Source organism: Phocoena sinus, chromosome 10, assembly GCF_008692025.1.
Source record: "Phocoena sinus isolate mPhoSin1 chromosome 10, mPhoSin1.pri, whole genome shotgun sequence".
Classification (NCBI taxonomy): domain Eukaryota; kingdom Metazoa; phylum Chordata; class Mammalia; order Artiodactyla; family Phocoenidae; genus Phocoena; species Phocoena sinus.
Genome location: NC_045772.1, coordinates 99,255,254 through 99,270,672, shown reverse-complemented (window position 1 = coordinate 99,270,672; position 15,419 = coordinate 99,255,254). Strand labels below are relative to the sequence as shown.

Sequence of the window (15,419 nt, the reverse complement as noted above, 5' to 3'; positions counted from 1 at the left end):
ATCAGACCTGTTCCTGCACATACACAAACAGTGCAGACTGAGCTAATGAACTTGGAGTAAAGGGTCTGCAGGTCACCATCTCATTTCTCTCCTTAGTAACCTGTCCGAGAATAGTTTTAGCAGCCCTTCACACTGGGAGGTACTTGTGATCACCCAGCTTAAATCCTTCTTGCTGCTGCTGGGGACCAGGCCTAGATCCTGGCTCCTGGGGAAATGCATAGGTCTTTAACGCTGGGGCAGCTAGCTGGCCTCCCTTCATCCCTGAGCTTCCCCTCCGGCCTGTTTGGGCTCCACGATCATTGGGTGTAAAAGGAGGTGAGGGCAAGTAGATGGCCTCCTACCGTCGTTCTCTGCAGACAGGGCCTGTTCATTTCTCGTTGTCAAACACAAGGGATCTCCTTTCCATGCCAGACGGCTCGTGGCGATGCCTTTGCTTCCGCAGTCTGGACAAGACCCACGTCTCGCCATCCCATCCGGAGCCGAGCTGGCCCTTTGGCAGCCTCTTCCCGTCATTAACAAGATGCTCACACGGGCGGGCAGCGGCACTGCCAGCTCGCTGATTAACAGTGATCACTGAGTGTTTGGGAAACATGGTGCAGGCTGGATAGGGGTGGTTTAGTCTATAAATACAAACAAGAAGTGCCGAGTGGCAGGGGGACAGTGCAGGGAGCTGGAGAGCACAGCAGGAGGTGCTTCTGGACACTTTTCTTCTTGCATCCCATGGCCTCTCCTGAGATGACTCCATGCTCAGCCTCCGGAGGTCAGGGGCCTGTGCATTCCAGACCAGGGCCTCTGTGAAAAGAAAGGAGTCCTGAACAGGAGCAGATGTGACAGATGTGTCCTTGTGCACAGAGGGGAGCGGCCCAGCCCCATGACCTCTGAGATCCTAGCTCTGAATTCTCAGCATCTTGAATGGTCAGCCTTGGGCATGGGGCCTCAGCTGCCAGAAGAATCCACCCCAGTGGGGCCCTGTTCCCAGCCCCCCAGCCCTGGGCGCTGAGCCCACTCCTGGCCAGCTATCTTCTTTTCACAATCTTACTGCAGGTTTTTTGGAAATAGATTCTTCAGGGCCTCATTTCCCAGCAATTAGTCAATGTGCTGCCATGTGTTCAGTGGGCAGCAGATAAAGTCACCCACAGCTGGGGGTGGGAATTGTTTTCACTGAAGAGTGGCATGCTCCTGGCTGAATGTCTGGAGACGTCTTTGGGCTGTTCTCCTTCAGGGGTGATTAAAGCAGGGGTACAGGAAGGGTGGGGAGAGACTCTTTCTTTGAACAGGGTGAGTAGGGGAAGCCTTGCTAAGCCACAACTTCTCCCCCGCCCCCAGAACTTGTGCCTTCGGAATGAACTCCTGTGGTCTAGAGCCTTAAAGAAGAGAAAGGGGGGCCGAAGAAGTGATGAAAGATAATGAATTAAAGGGGGCCCCTTGGGGGGATCCCTTTTAGCAGCAACAGGACCTGCAGAGATACTGGGCCAACCTAATTCCGTCAGGAAAGGCAGTGAGAGCTCTGAACTACGAGTATGATTGAGTGATTTCTGAACCTTTGTCATTACTCTGCCTCCGTTCCTTACTCACCCTCAACAATTTCTTCACAGAGATGAAAAGGTCACAGTTTTCACAAAGAGCAAGAGCTAGCACTTTTGTAACACTAACTCTACCTGTTTAGACATGACAGCAGCCCTATGAAATAGCTTCTCTTTTTACCCCATTCTCCAGATGAAGAGATTGAGACACGGAATGCTAAATGATGTTCTGGGCTGGCCGGAGAGCTCGAAAACTTCGGAGCTATGATTCGTGTGCAGGAGTTGGGCTCTGTCGTTACAGAGCACCAATTTCACACCGTGCCCCGTGCCTGGTTCTAGGGATACCGTCTTGCAGTCTTGTGGTCTCACAGTTCTGAGGCCTTGTCCTTTTGATGTTGAGCAGTCTTGCAGTGTTTGGTTCCAGAGAGCTTCTGGAGGGAGAGGCTTGAGCTCACTTTCGAAGTACTTAAGAGTCAGACATGAACTCAATTTAACCAAACCCTCACCTTATTCAGTTTCTAATATGACCAAAGATATAAGCCCTGGGGCAACACAGGAGGCAGTGCTGGGCTGAAAAGCAAACACAAATGTTTTTAGCCCCTGTGGGGCCCCAGGCCCTGATACAGGAACTAAAGTCCCGCATCCCAACCTACCCAACTCCTAAACCTGCTCAGCCCCTGATTGGATTGAACTGGCCAGCCCATCATTCCAGCTGCCTAACGAAAGAAAGGCTATTCCCTCCTGGAAAAAGAACAACAACAAACTAACTTCACCACTGTTGATCCTTGGACACCATCTATGGTATAAAATAAAAATGATAAGACCTGTGAAGAAACAAGAGAATTTGGTTCATAGTCAAGGGAAAAATCAGTCAATAGAAACAGATCTATAGACAGCCCAGGTGTTGGAATGATTAAATAAAGATTTGTAAATAACTATAATAAATACGGTTTAAGAAAATTTCTAGGAGGAGATGGATATAACAGGTGAAATTGAAGTCCTACAACTGAAAAATGTAATAGCTAGACCAAATATTCGCTGGATGGGATTAATAACAGATAGGGTACATAGAAGAAAATATCTATGACCATGAGGACAGGGAAGGAGAAATCATTGAAACTGAAGAATAGAGAGAAAAAAACTGACAAGTGAACAGAGCCTCAGTGACTTTTGGACAGAATTAAGTGGTAAAACATGTGAGTAACTGGAATTCCGGAGGAGAAGAGAAAGAATGGGACAGAAAAAAAATGTTTGAAGAAATATAGAGGATAAATGTCTAAAATTGATAAAACAAACAAACAAAACCCCAGCGACTCTCTGGATTGATTTGCTCAAACAATGAATCCACATCTGAAACAGCCTCTGCCGTTGTGGTCAGCACCTGATTACGTTTACGATGATCCGTAGCCATTCTCTAAGCTCCGTCTCTCTTCTGCACAGGCCACATCGGCAAATTGGATGTGGATGTGGGTTTCCTGGAATTAGTCCCCTGGATTAATGGGTCTCATGGAGCTAGTGTTCCAATAGTTCAGAGCCAGTGTCCAATTACCCTCAAAAATCTGTTTATTTTCCTTTCTCCAATGCACACGTGCTGGTAAATGCCTGCAGGTCATCTTGGGGAAGACTTGGGGAAAGATTAACAGTACACATTTTTGTCAACATAACAGAGTTTCTCCTCATGTGACATGGCCTCCCCTTCATTTAAGGGCTCCTACATCTATAAATTGGCTCAAGTCTGGGAACCCACTGAGGGGCCATGACTCCCTGTTTTGGTGATTCAAGCCTGACTTCCATTCATGAGACCTATAACTTTTCTGCTTAAACAGATCAAGTAAGAATTTAGTGTGTTTTCCACTGTTTGTTTTCTAGAGGTACTTTACTGAACTGGCCAGCACCGTAGGTCTTGGTGAACCTGACTACTCTGAATACTGCTTTGGCTCTCCTCTCCTTTACAGTAACCATGCCCACCTCATCTTTGGCGATTACACACTACAATTTGGTCCCCGATACCCCAGGATCCTAGTTGGATATTGTTCCCATGGCAACTAGGAATCTCAGTTCCCAGTGTAATCTCTGATCTATAGAGAAGGGCACACAGAGCTCTTCAAGGCTACTGGGCTTCCCTCATAAACTTCTTCCTCACAGCTGCGGTGAGAGGTCTGTTCTCTGGCGTTGGGGAGCGAGTCTCATGTGACAGATGCATTTTAACATTCCAGTCTCCTGAAGTCTTTGGATACCTTTCCCTTCAGCAGATCAAGGAAGTTCTGGCATTTCCTTTTCATTTAGTGTAGACTAACTTTTGGTCCATGTTTCAGTCAATCAACCATGCCAACTGTTAGAGGCATTCCAAGACCCTGGAGGTAAAACAGTGAATCCACAATCTTTGCTTAGTGGACCTATGTCAATAGACTTGGCTCAATCCAACTTTATGTTCCCTCCATCTTGATCCCTCACCCTTACTATACATCCCCACATCTATTCCCTATATTTTAATCTATCTGTTAGAAGTATCATGCAGTTCTTTTGGTGTGTATCACACTTCCTCATGGGTCACTCTTTGTGCCTTGTTCTTTGGGGTCTGCGTGGAGTCAAATCCAGTTATAGGGTTGTTGGGGATGGGTCCTGAGGAATATTAACGTTACCTGGCAAGCAACTACCTCAAAGGACACCGGTATGACTCTTCAGGAAAAGGAAAACGAACTTTCTTGGGCAGGGGTAGAAGGTGTTTCTACTGGCAGAGAATAGGGTAATTTAGGGACTTGAGGTCCCAGCTTCATCAGAATCTGCCTGTATGTTCCTATTCCAATTTTCAGGACCCTATTCTTTCCCAACAGATGACTCAACTTTAACAAAAGAGGCCATGCAAGGATGGGAATTCAATTTGTGTTGTAATTCAGGCAGGATTAGACTTTGGCTTTGGTTTTCAGAAATCTTGACCCTGCAAGAAAATAAGGTTTCTGTTCCTTTCTTTTATTTTCTTCCTTTTCTTTTCTTTTTTTCCCCAGAAGTCATAGAAGTTCTCAGGTGCTATATGAAGACCTTGAGCTGGGAATTTAAATCCCTGAGCTCATCATTCTCTTTTTCTAAGTTTTCTAGCACAATTAGCAATAACCAACCAACAAATCCACCCCATTACATTCCTTACTTTGACTAAAATGTTCTAAGGTGGCAAATACTTGGTCATCCAGAGTGGGTGCCATGTGTTTGGGAGCCCCTCGGGTTCACCACCCAGTGAGAGGCCCGCGTACCACAAAAAAACAAAACAAAACAAAACAAACCAAGCGAATAGAAAAAGTACACACACACACGCACACACACACGCACACAGCCTCCTTTAATAACCTGTTTCACGACAATTCTCTCACGATGGCAGAAAGTTCTGCTTCAGGTCTAACTTAAATCTCTCACGCTGTGTTTGTGTTGCTCCCTTCTTTGGGTTTTGGTTAAGTTGGAGCTTTCCCAGGTCTGGACGGGAGTTTCTCCTTTAATGGCACAAGGTGCTCTTTCGCCTTGTAAGGGGCAGAGTTTTAGGACGTTGTGTGTACTGATGCGGGAAGCCCCTCGCGCAGCTGTACTCTTCCGTGGCTCTACCTCATGACAGAACTGAGGTCCCTGAGGAATCTGTCGGGACAGCCCTGGGCCCGTGACCTGACAGGTGTGCGCCCAGGTGCCCCGAATACGTCAGCTCTACCTTTCCTTCCACACAGGAGATGCTGAAGGACGAGGTGCGGACGCTCACTTACCGGAACTCCATGTATCACAACAAGCACGTGTTCAAGGACAAGGTCGTGCTGGACGTGGGGAGCGGCACCGGGATCCTCTCCATGTTTGCCGCCAAAGCAGGGGCCAGGAAGGTGTTTGGGGTGAGCACGCCACTCCCTCCACCGGCCTCTGCGGGGACGCTTCCTTGCTGGGGTCACACCCTCCAGGCGGAAGTCAGACATAGCTCTCAGGAGGTGGGCAAGCTCCCGGGCTCCCTGTCACCTGGGCATTGCTCCTGGCCTTGTCCCGGAAGAGCTGACGTTTGTGGGGGACTTTTGACTTTTCTGAAACCATTTTGGTGTCATCACTACCTTAGAGTCCTTAGCCCTACTGTGGGCTGTGGTGGCGGGGCAGGGTGGCTACACCTGTGAGCTGTGGTTGGAATCTCCACTATTCCACTCCCGAGAAGCGTGTCTGGACAATTCACTTCTCCTCTGTACCTCGGTTTCCCCCTCTATAAAATGGGCATAATTACAGGACCTTGCCCACGGGGTGACTGTGGGGAGTGAGTGATTTTAATACGTAAGCCAAGTGCTTAGAAAGGCGCCTGGCGTAAGTCAGATGCTCAGCGTTTATTAGTATAGTCGGGGCCCTAGGTGGTAACAAGACGGTCTTCTCTCTCTGTTCTTTAAAGGCAAGTTGGTAGATTTAATTCTGCTGTTCTGGCCGCTGTTGCCTCTCCAGCTAGAGGTGGCAGTGGTGGACCTTCTGGGAAGGCTCCCTGAGGACGGGGGGCTGGGAGGCTCCGGAGCTGGGAAGAAACTGAAACAGAAGAGCTCTGAGCTTCCGACTGACATTTGAAAGATGCAGTGGGTCTAGGGCTGGAAGATGGGAATTCATCTTGATCAAAATTCAAGGCACACTGCAGTCAGACAATACAGAACACGTGCACAAGACAGCCCGGCGCAGAGGCTGGCGGGGAGCTTTCAGTGGGGCTTCGCAGGAACGGCACCCTCCTCCATGCCTGGCCCGGAAGGTCCCGGGGCCTTGGCTGGAGGGGGTCTCTGGGACCCCTGACCTGTCTCAAGACACCTCTGTTGTAGCCTTGACTGGGAAAGCTATGATGTACTCACCTGAGGTGCGTGTTGAGGGCACGGCTCCAGCCCGGATGCCCAGGGTCAAGTCCTGCGCTCTCCACGGTACCGTCCCTCCCCACGGGCCAGCCTTCCTTCCTTCACAGGGCCTCCCCTCCAGGATGGGGGCTTCTGGCCAAGGGACCGACTCCCCTTCCAAGGCGCTCGCAGAGCCTCAGGGCAGGACGTACACCCCCTGTAACGCCCCACCCTCCCTCCCAGGGTGTCTCTGAGGCCCCAGCTCAGCTCCGGAATCGGACGGGAGCCCAGGGCTGAGCCAGGCTAGGCAGGGCTGCCCGTCCTCCCCTTCCAGGTGCGGGGCTCCAGCCATAGGTCTTGGCAGCTGTCCCTCTGTTTCCAGCAACCTGGCCTCCCCGCCTGTCCCAGGCCTCCTAACCCCAGGCTGGGGCTTGGTCTGCTGTTCCCACAAGGTCCTGCTCTCGGTGTATCATCAGCGAATTTCTCAAATACCTTGGCCCTTTGCTTAGGAGATTTGGGGAGCCTGGAAAGACTTCTAGATTCAAAAGAACCAATTCCTTCAAAGGTGGAGACTGCGGAAGGGATGAGAGTTAACAGGCGTCTGCCCGTGGGGTGGGGAAGGATCTTAAGACGCCCTGAGGCCCTGATTTGCCATTTTCAGATGGTCCTTCTCGTGGACCGTGCCGTTTAACCAGGGAGGGCTGGGGGTGGGAGGATGACCTCAGGGAGGCTCACAGCCACTCTGGGGGTCTCTGCCTCCCACCTCCTCTCCTGGGAGGGCAGTGACTGTGCCAGGAGAGTGAGGCCTGCCAGCCCCTCCCAGATCTCCCAGCTCAGAGACTGGGCCCTCCGTGGTGGGGCAAAGGCAGACCAGCGGAAGAGCCCGTGAGTTGGGAGGGCCGCGGGTTAGGTTTTCATCTGCCACGAAGTAGCCGTGCAGCTGTGGGCAGGTCACCGCACCCCTCCAGACCTCTGCCCCTCCGTCTGTTACACTGGCCCTGGACATACGGTGATTCTTCCTCCTTTGCTCTGTGTCCTTTCTAGATTGAATGCTCCAGTATTTCTGACTATTCAGAGAAGATCATTAAGGCCAACCACTTGGACAACAGTAAGAGTTACCTCTGCGTGCTTTCCCGTGGATGGAAGGGGGTGAGGGGACTTGTACTTTCTTGTCTGGGTGGCAGAGACTGATATAAGAGCGCTTGGCCTTGGAAACGTGGAGGCCAGCTGAGGCCCTGTTAGCAGGACTGTGCCCACGGGGCTCCGAGGGTCCCAATCCCGGCCAGGTCGGCCAAGGGCACGTCTGTCCCAGCGCAGCCTCCGTGAGCCCAGCCTGAGGCTACATCCTTCATTTCCAAGCCCTCTACCTGGCCCCCAGCTGTAGGCATCTGCTGAGTTTTGCAAAATGGCAACCATTCCTCCACCTCTTCTCTCTCCACGAACCCTAGCCCCACCTCTCTTGACACCCACCTAGTGGCGTCTCCCCAGACCCCAGACTCTTCCTTTGGAGAGATGCAGTCCTCTCACGCCACAGCCCCTGCTGCCGCTGGGACAGTCTTGGCAAGTAGGTTGCCCTCGGGAGCGGGACCTTCTTGCAGCTGGAGTCTGAGTATAAAGATATGTGCGTTCCCTTCCCTTCCTCTCCTCACTCCCTTCCCACGTGTTCGTGACATCCCCGGCCCCTCCCTCTGGGACCCATCCTGAACACACTCACCCCCGCAAGCGTCCCCGATCAGAAGAATTTCTGTATCTCCCATCAGTCAGCGGGATGAGATTTAGTCCCCAGGCCTTGTGCTGAGCGGGGCCACATCACTCATTTCCTAGTTTATAAACTAGGAAAACAAGGTTAGACTTTTTTCCTAAGGATGTTGAAGACTTTTTGAAGGATTTTAAGCAACGGAGGAGTATTCTCTATGGTGAATGGGTTGGGATAGGCTGTAGGCATCAGTGTGCAGGTAGAGGCTACTTCGTAGCCCCGGGGCCGGGGTGGGGGGAGGCGGTTAGGCCTCTTGTGTGGCCAGGGTGGCAGCCGTGGAGGTGGGAAAAAGTGACCTCTTGGGCGATGCTGGGAAATAGAGGCCAGAGGACCCGCTGACGGACTGCCTGGGGCCAGAGAAACAAGACAGGAGCAGGGCTGGCTTTTTGCCTTGAGTAAGAGTGGATGGTGGAATGTTGAGTGACAGGAGGGAGGAAGAAATCAAGGGTTCTCCTTGGCATGGGTTAGGTTTGTGATCCCCGGGGAGATGCAGGTGGACGTGTAGAGTGAGACTCGGATATGAATCTGGAGTTCCAGGGAGGGTCAGGCTCTGTGGTTGGGGGTCTTCAGCGTATAGATTTATTTAAAGCCCCAGAACAAGTTCCCTCAAGGATAATGTAGAGCTACAGGAGAGAAATGGGCCAAAGATGGAGCTCCAGCGCATTTCAACATTTGAAGGTCAAGCAGAGGAGAAGAGGCCGCAAGAGGCAGAGAAGATACAGTCAGTGAGGTCAGTGGACCTTCGGGAAAGAGGAGTAAAGGAGGAGGATGCCAACGGATCAAGTAAGATAAGAACAGAGACGTGACCGTTGAACGATTGTGACGATGGAGGATATTGGGGTTCTTAACAGGTGCAGACTGGATGGAGGGTGGGGATGGAAGTCCAGGTAAAGTTGGTTAAGGAGAGACTGTGAAGGAAGGGCTGTAAATAACTCCTTTTGCTGTGATGGGGGAACAGAAAAACGGAACTGTAGCGACAGGGAGACGTGAGGCCAAGGAAGGGAGTTGGTTTTTAAGGATAGGAGATATGAAAACATGTGTACGATCCCACTGTCCTGTAGACAGACAGAAAAAAATTGCAGATTTGGGAAAAAATAAATTCAGAAGCAAGGACTTTGAGAAGGTAAGAGCGGGTGGGATCCAGAGCACAGGTGGAGCAGTGGGTCTTCTTCTTGGAGAAGGGACAGCTTAGCCACGGTAACAGAGGGGACGTGGGGAGTGTGGGTCCGATGGAGGTGGGCTGCTGGAGGGAAGCCCCGATTTGTTGCTTCCATTTTCTCAAGGAAGAAAGAGGCCGTCGCTGGTGCGGGAGACGGGGAGGGGAGGGTGTGAGGGTTTTGGAGGGAGATGAGAAGTGATGGGACGGTCTTGCAGAGAGAGGGAGGGAGGGCTGGTGTGGGGGAGGGTCAGCGCCCGCTGGAGATGGGCAGGCACAGACCTGCAAGGGGCCCCCACCTCCCTGGTGTGCGGCTGTTCCCAACCACGTCCAGCAGCCCCAGTCGGAGCGGAGGGGAGGGCCAGCTGGATCTGGGCGCCGCTGGGGACACAGTGGAGGGAGGGAGGAGCCAGTGGTTGATCACAGTAGTGGACCACAGAGTCTAAGCTGGGGGACGAGGGGACGAGGGAGTGAGGGGCGGTGGTGGGCAAGTGGAGGGGGCCGTGAAGAGTCCAGAAGTCCTTCCAGCCTAGGTAGGGGAAACGTGGCTCACATCCCCCCACCCCGCCCTCCGGCTTGGTGTCCACTCTCGCTTGTTTCGGGGGAGCAAGGTGTCTCTGCACACTCGTCGGGAAAGTCCTCGACCTGGGCAGAAGGGACAGAGAGGGTTCCTCTCGACTTGCGTACGAACGATGGAGAAAGAAAACCGGCCAATTCTGTCTCTACAAGGGAGACGGAGCCTGGCGTCCTCGTGTTTTCACCTGCCCTCCCTCCCCCAACTCTGAGAAATACGGCAAGTGTTTCTCCCCACTTGAGAGATGTGGAAACTGAGGTTAGGAGACGTGGGGCAGAGCCTCTGCTCTCGGCGGCCGTTCCTGTGCTCTTTCCCAAAGTGTGTGTTTTAGTTTGACGAGGAAGCACCGGGAGTGCCTGCCGATCTTGAAGGTGAAAGTTCAAACCTCTTAGGACGGGAGGGTGTGTGCAAGTACCTGTGGGATCAGATTCCTCTCGAATTACTGAGTCTCAACCCTGGGGGCCCTCAGGAGCCTCCAAAGAATATTTGGACCCTCCCCTGCCTCTGCCCTTGTTTCACTGCACAGTGATTCCCGCCCTCCGGGGTCTGTCCAACCCCCTTGCCCTGTATCTGTCTCTCTCGCTTCCAGCTTTTGGGGTCTGGTGGGCCAGCCTCCCTGGCTCACCGCGGTCCTCTGCAGAGGGTGATGGCCCTGCAACCACAGCAGAGTGGGGACGGGCGCCCAAATGGGAGGAATCCCTGGCCTTCGGGAGGGGAGGGGCGGCACCCTCAGAGGCCCCTCCGGCTCACAGCTCGAGGTCCCTCCTGCCCTCCCCTGCCTCCAACTCTTGTAATGTTTTTATTCCCCTTCCTTTTTCTCTTTCCTCCTTTTCCTCTTATTTCTTTAAACCTTCGGAATATCCCAGTTTACAGAAAAGGGGCAAATACAGCTCTTTTTTCCTCTGAGTCTTGGAGCAGGCTGTTGACACGATGCCCTGTCATCCCCGAGCGTGTTAGTGCGTGTTTCCTACAAACAAGGGCACTTCCTACGTAGCCACACGCAACCATCCAAATCGGGAGGCCAGCTTCCACCGCCGTCATGGTCTTGTGCTCAGGCTCCATCTGAGGTGGGCTTTTGATGCAACAGCATCCTTCTGGGCAAGAGGACTTGGTTCTGACCCGCTCGCTGCACTTTGTTGTCCTGTCCTGGTTTCCTTCAAGCTGGAACTGTCAGACTCCCATTAACCTTCGTGGCCTTGATGCTTGGCAACCACAGGCCAGTGTTCTGTGGGATGTCACTCGGTTTGGAGACGTGGGACACCTCCTCGCGGCTGGATTCAGGTCACCCGTCCTGGAGGGGTGCCTCGGATGCGATGCTGCATCCTCAGGACATCCTGGGTGGCGTCCCCGCAGTGCAGCTGTGTCCTGTTGCGACGGCGTCTGCCTGGATCCCTGGCCTGGGTTATGTCCGCCAGCCGTCTCCCCGCTCATTAGTGATGAGTAAGGTTTTCTGGGAGAGGTACTTTGAACCGTGGAAATACTTCCTTCCTCCCCGTTAATTGCCTGTCTTATTCAATCGGTCATCACTGTTGGTGTCAGTACTTAATCTGATGCTCAAATTCTCCCTGACTTGGTTCCTGGGAGCAGCTTGGAGCTGCCTCTATGTCCTGTCCACGTAACCCCTTCACTTGACGTGAGCTTCCTTATCTTGTGGGACAAATGTTCCAGGCTCATCTCGTACTTTCCACGTCTCTGTTCTAGAATCAGCCGTTTCTCTGCAGAGTCTTGAATCCCCTCAGTGGACGATGGCTTTTAGAAATGAGGACATGGGGCTAGGTGTGTGCATTGATTTTAGGGTGTCGAGGCTCCCAGACTGTCTCCGTGGGAAAAATTTGCGTGTGTGCTCACACATGCTCACGTCTGTGGTGTCACGTATGTGGACACGCATTGACGTAATGCATGTTTCCGCATCTATGCACGTTGTCCCGGACCCCTTCATGTGATACCCCTGCTTCTAATTCAGCACCTCGGGGTTTCCTCTCATCTTTCCCCCCTCTCATCTTTCCCCCTTTTCTATGTGATTCCGTCCTCTGACAGTGAAACCTTGGCTGTCATCCTTCTTAATGTGTTTACATACTGGGTCAGCCCCCGTATGTGAACAGTCGCCCACTGTCACCACCTCCTGCGCACACACCTGCCACCCTGTGCTGGGCTCTGACCCCCATGCTGGGCAGCCCCCACATATGACCACTTCGTCTCTGGGCTCAGGCTCCAGTGGGTGCAGCCAGGCTGCCTCTGCACACAGCACCCCCACCCCAGCCAGGTCCCTCCAGGGGGCCTCAGATACCCCCTGGCCTGTCGTGTGCTAGTGGCATCTGGTTTGCTCAGCCCCCCTCATGACTCCCGGAGGGAATCACTCCCTGCTCTGTATTTTGATGGCTTACACTTGATCCTGTGCCAAGGAGGTGACGGCCCAGGAGGGACAAAGTGTTGTCCCAGGTGAATAGTCACCCCCGTGCCCCGTGCCTGTCCTACTCCTCACACGGTCCTGGGGGCCTTTTCAAGGCAAAGCCACCTCTATTTCTTCTTCCCCGGGGGTAGCAACAGGTGGGTGGAGCTGGCGAGGCCCCCAGGGCGCTGTCCTCGGCCCTAGCTCGCTCTGCCTTGGCACGTGTACTAGAAAGAGGACAGCTTGGCTTCCATGGAAATGCTTTTGAAACACTGCAACAGCCAATTGTGTGGGTCTCGGGAGCGTAGGTGTAGAGACATAAATAACAACCCAGGACATAAAATACCTGCTACCCAGAATCAATCAATCTCCCTCCCTCTCCACCTCCGTACGGCTCCCGGGATGGGTTTGTTCCCAGGCAGACGCACACCTCCACGCAGCCACCTGCAGACGTGCAGCCTTCACGTGGCTCCTGCCACCGAGAGGCCCACACACGTGCTCAGACTATCCTCTTGCACTTCAGCACCGACAGCTCCCGTTTCCTCTGTTTCCCTGCCCAGGAGACCAGTGGGCTGCCGGGGGTGCTTAGGAATGCGGATTCGTTTGTGAAAAGTGACAGAGGAGCTCAGGGACTGAGACAGTTCTCTTCTTCTGCCCTGGAGCGTCAATGCCATAGATGGAGAGGCCTGAGAAGAGCACGATGCAGAGAGAGGCGGTAGGAAGGGCTTCGTCAGGTGGCTCCCCACGGAGGAGACACCTCCATGCACAGCTTGCAGGGCTCCTGGGGGATTAGATATAATACACGTGAGGCGCCTCGTAGCACAAGCGTTAACTGTAGGTCCTTCCTACATAAAGGAAGGACCTTTATGTAGGAAGGACCTACAGTTCTGCGCTTTGCTCATTCCTGGCCACTCGCCCCAAGCCTCTTATAGACGATGCTTGAATTCTCCGTTCCTGTGACATCCCTCCATACTTGCATCCTGGGATGATTCCCCTGATGGGGACCCCACTACCAGCCGCCTGGGGCTGTGACGGTTCGAAGCACTTCCTCCCACTGAGGTGGAGCCTGCCTTCCTGCAGCCTCACCGATGCTCTGTGTCGTCACTTGGGGACCACAAATGAGGGGGACGCCCCTTCACCTGGCAGCCCTTCTCCCACAGATGCAGGCGGCACACCCCCAGTTCCCTCACACTTTGCTTTGGTCTCAGCCCCCTTCTCCTCTGCCATGTTTCAGTGTCCCTCTCACCCCGCCCAAGGACCCAGCCATACGGCTGGAGGGGCCCAGATGCCTCCCTGCTAACACCTCCAGCTTGCTTAGCAGCTGCGGGGAACGCCGTGCCACACGGGCACTGAGCTGACATCAGCCACGACCTGCAATCTACCCTCATGTGGCTGCCGAGCAGCAGCTCCTAACCTGTGTCCGGTCCGTGGACGTTTTGCATCCAGACTGAGAATCAACTTTACATTCACATCAAACCTCATGTTGTGAGATTTGGTCCTTCCTTACAAACTACTTGGACTCCCCAGAGCCTTACCCTTTGGGGGTCACTGTTCTCTGTGTGGTGTCATCCACACACTGATAGGAGGCCGGGGGGGAGTGGGGCAGCTCCCATGGGGCTGGTCCGGTTCAGCTCTGAATCGGCACCTTTGAATACAGTCGGGGAGCAGCTTGCGAATCCACAGAATCATTGGTCAGCTTCCCCGCCACGAGGCTGCGGCGGGGCTGCCTTGTCAGGCCCCTGTGGGAGGCCGGCACGGTGGTTGAGAGCTCTGGCCGGTTCACACTCAGCTCCAGCAGATCAGCTTGTGATCTTGGACACCTGACCTCCTCTGCCTCCGTTTCCGGCTCTGTGAAATGGGAATAACAGCGGTACGGACCACAGAGGGTCATTGTGAGCCGTACATAATTACCCTATGTGAAATCACGGCGTGCTGGGGCCCGTAGTTAAATTTTCAGTGAATTTGCGGAACGGATGTGGGCATTTTGGTGGCTTGAAATTGGCCACAGTGGGAGTATTTACACGGAGAAATCAGCAGATGCTACAAATCAGGGCTTCTTTCCTGGAGAGCCCAATGGTTAAGTGTCTCTCAGCACAGCCCTTTGTAAAACACAACAGTGTACGATGTGCAGTTAGCAGCTAATAAATGTTAGCTATTGTTATGATTATTTCATTCATTAACTTGACTAATAGCCCTGTCCAAAGAAGGCAAGAGATTAATCAGATATAATTGTTTTTAATGAACCTGTACTAGTGGCTCCTGGCAATGGCTGCTTTCCTAACCGATCAGAAGCGGCCCATGAATAATCTCAGGACTGGGTTTTGTGCACCACTCCAGGGGAGGGGGGGAGTTGTCAGCCACCCTCTGGGCCCTGCTTCAGGTGCTGCGGAGTTGGCAGAGAACGGCACAGACGAGGTCTTTGCTCTCGTGATTCTTAACTGTCTCAGGGAGGGGACAGACACAAAGCAAGCGGACACACAGCATCACAATAGAATTACAAACAGTGATGGTCCCTTGGAAGGACAGGATGGAGTAGTTGAGAAAACTGGGGGTCTGCTTTGGATGGGGTGGTCGCCCAGGCATGCCGGACCCGACTCACACCACCCGGCGAGAGATTCTCTCCCGGCCCTGCTTTCGGTGCCATCATGGGTGAGCCGGAATTGGGTGCGGTGGGAGCGTTTACACTGCTGACAGCGGTGGGTAATCGGGTCGTGATTCTGTCCGCTCGCAGATGCAGGACAGGGGTCTCAGGGAGGTTGGTGACGTGTACCAGGCTGCACGACAGGCCTAGATTTGGGCTCCCCTTTTGACGTCCCAAACTCTGCTCCTCTTATTAGACAAATGGAACAATAAAACCAACCACACACGTTCTCGTGAAGACGATTGAGGTAACGTAGGTGAAATCACTCTGCCAGCTGCTAGTCAAACGCTACTGGTGCTTTACTCTCGAATTAGGACTAGTTTGAAGATCTTTTGTCTCTGAACTCCATGCCCTCTTTGAAAATCGCTTATTCATCCATCCGTTCACTCGGTAAGGATTTCAGTGAGCTGTCAAGGGCTCTGCTCCATCCTGGAACCAGGAAGCTGAAATAAACAATGGAGAGGAGGGGATCAGAGGCTGGATGTGGGTCAGGCCCTCAGGACGGGTGTGCAGCCGGCTCTGTGTCGCCCAAATAGGCGCGTGGGTCACGTGGCTTTGGGGCCACG

The 15,419-nt window shown here is 53.1% G+C and overlaps 1 protein-coding gene across 1 annotated transcript in view; it reads left to right on the top strand.

Moving 5' to 3' along the window:
* Window positions 1-15,419, top strand: part of PRMT8 (protein arginine methyltransferase 8) — a 78,135-nt gene that overhangs the window by 35,393 nt on the left and 27,323 nt on the right. Inside the window, 2 exon segments of the mRNA XM_032645543.1 lie at window positions 5,231-5,386; window positions 7,382-7,445. Of these exon segments, the coding sequence (XP_032501434.1) occupies window positions 5,231-5,386; window positions 7,382-7,445 (220 nt within the window).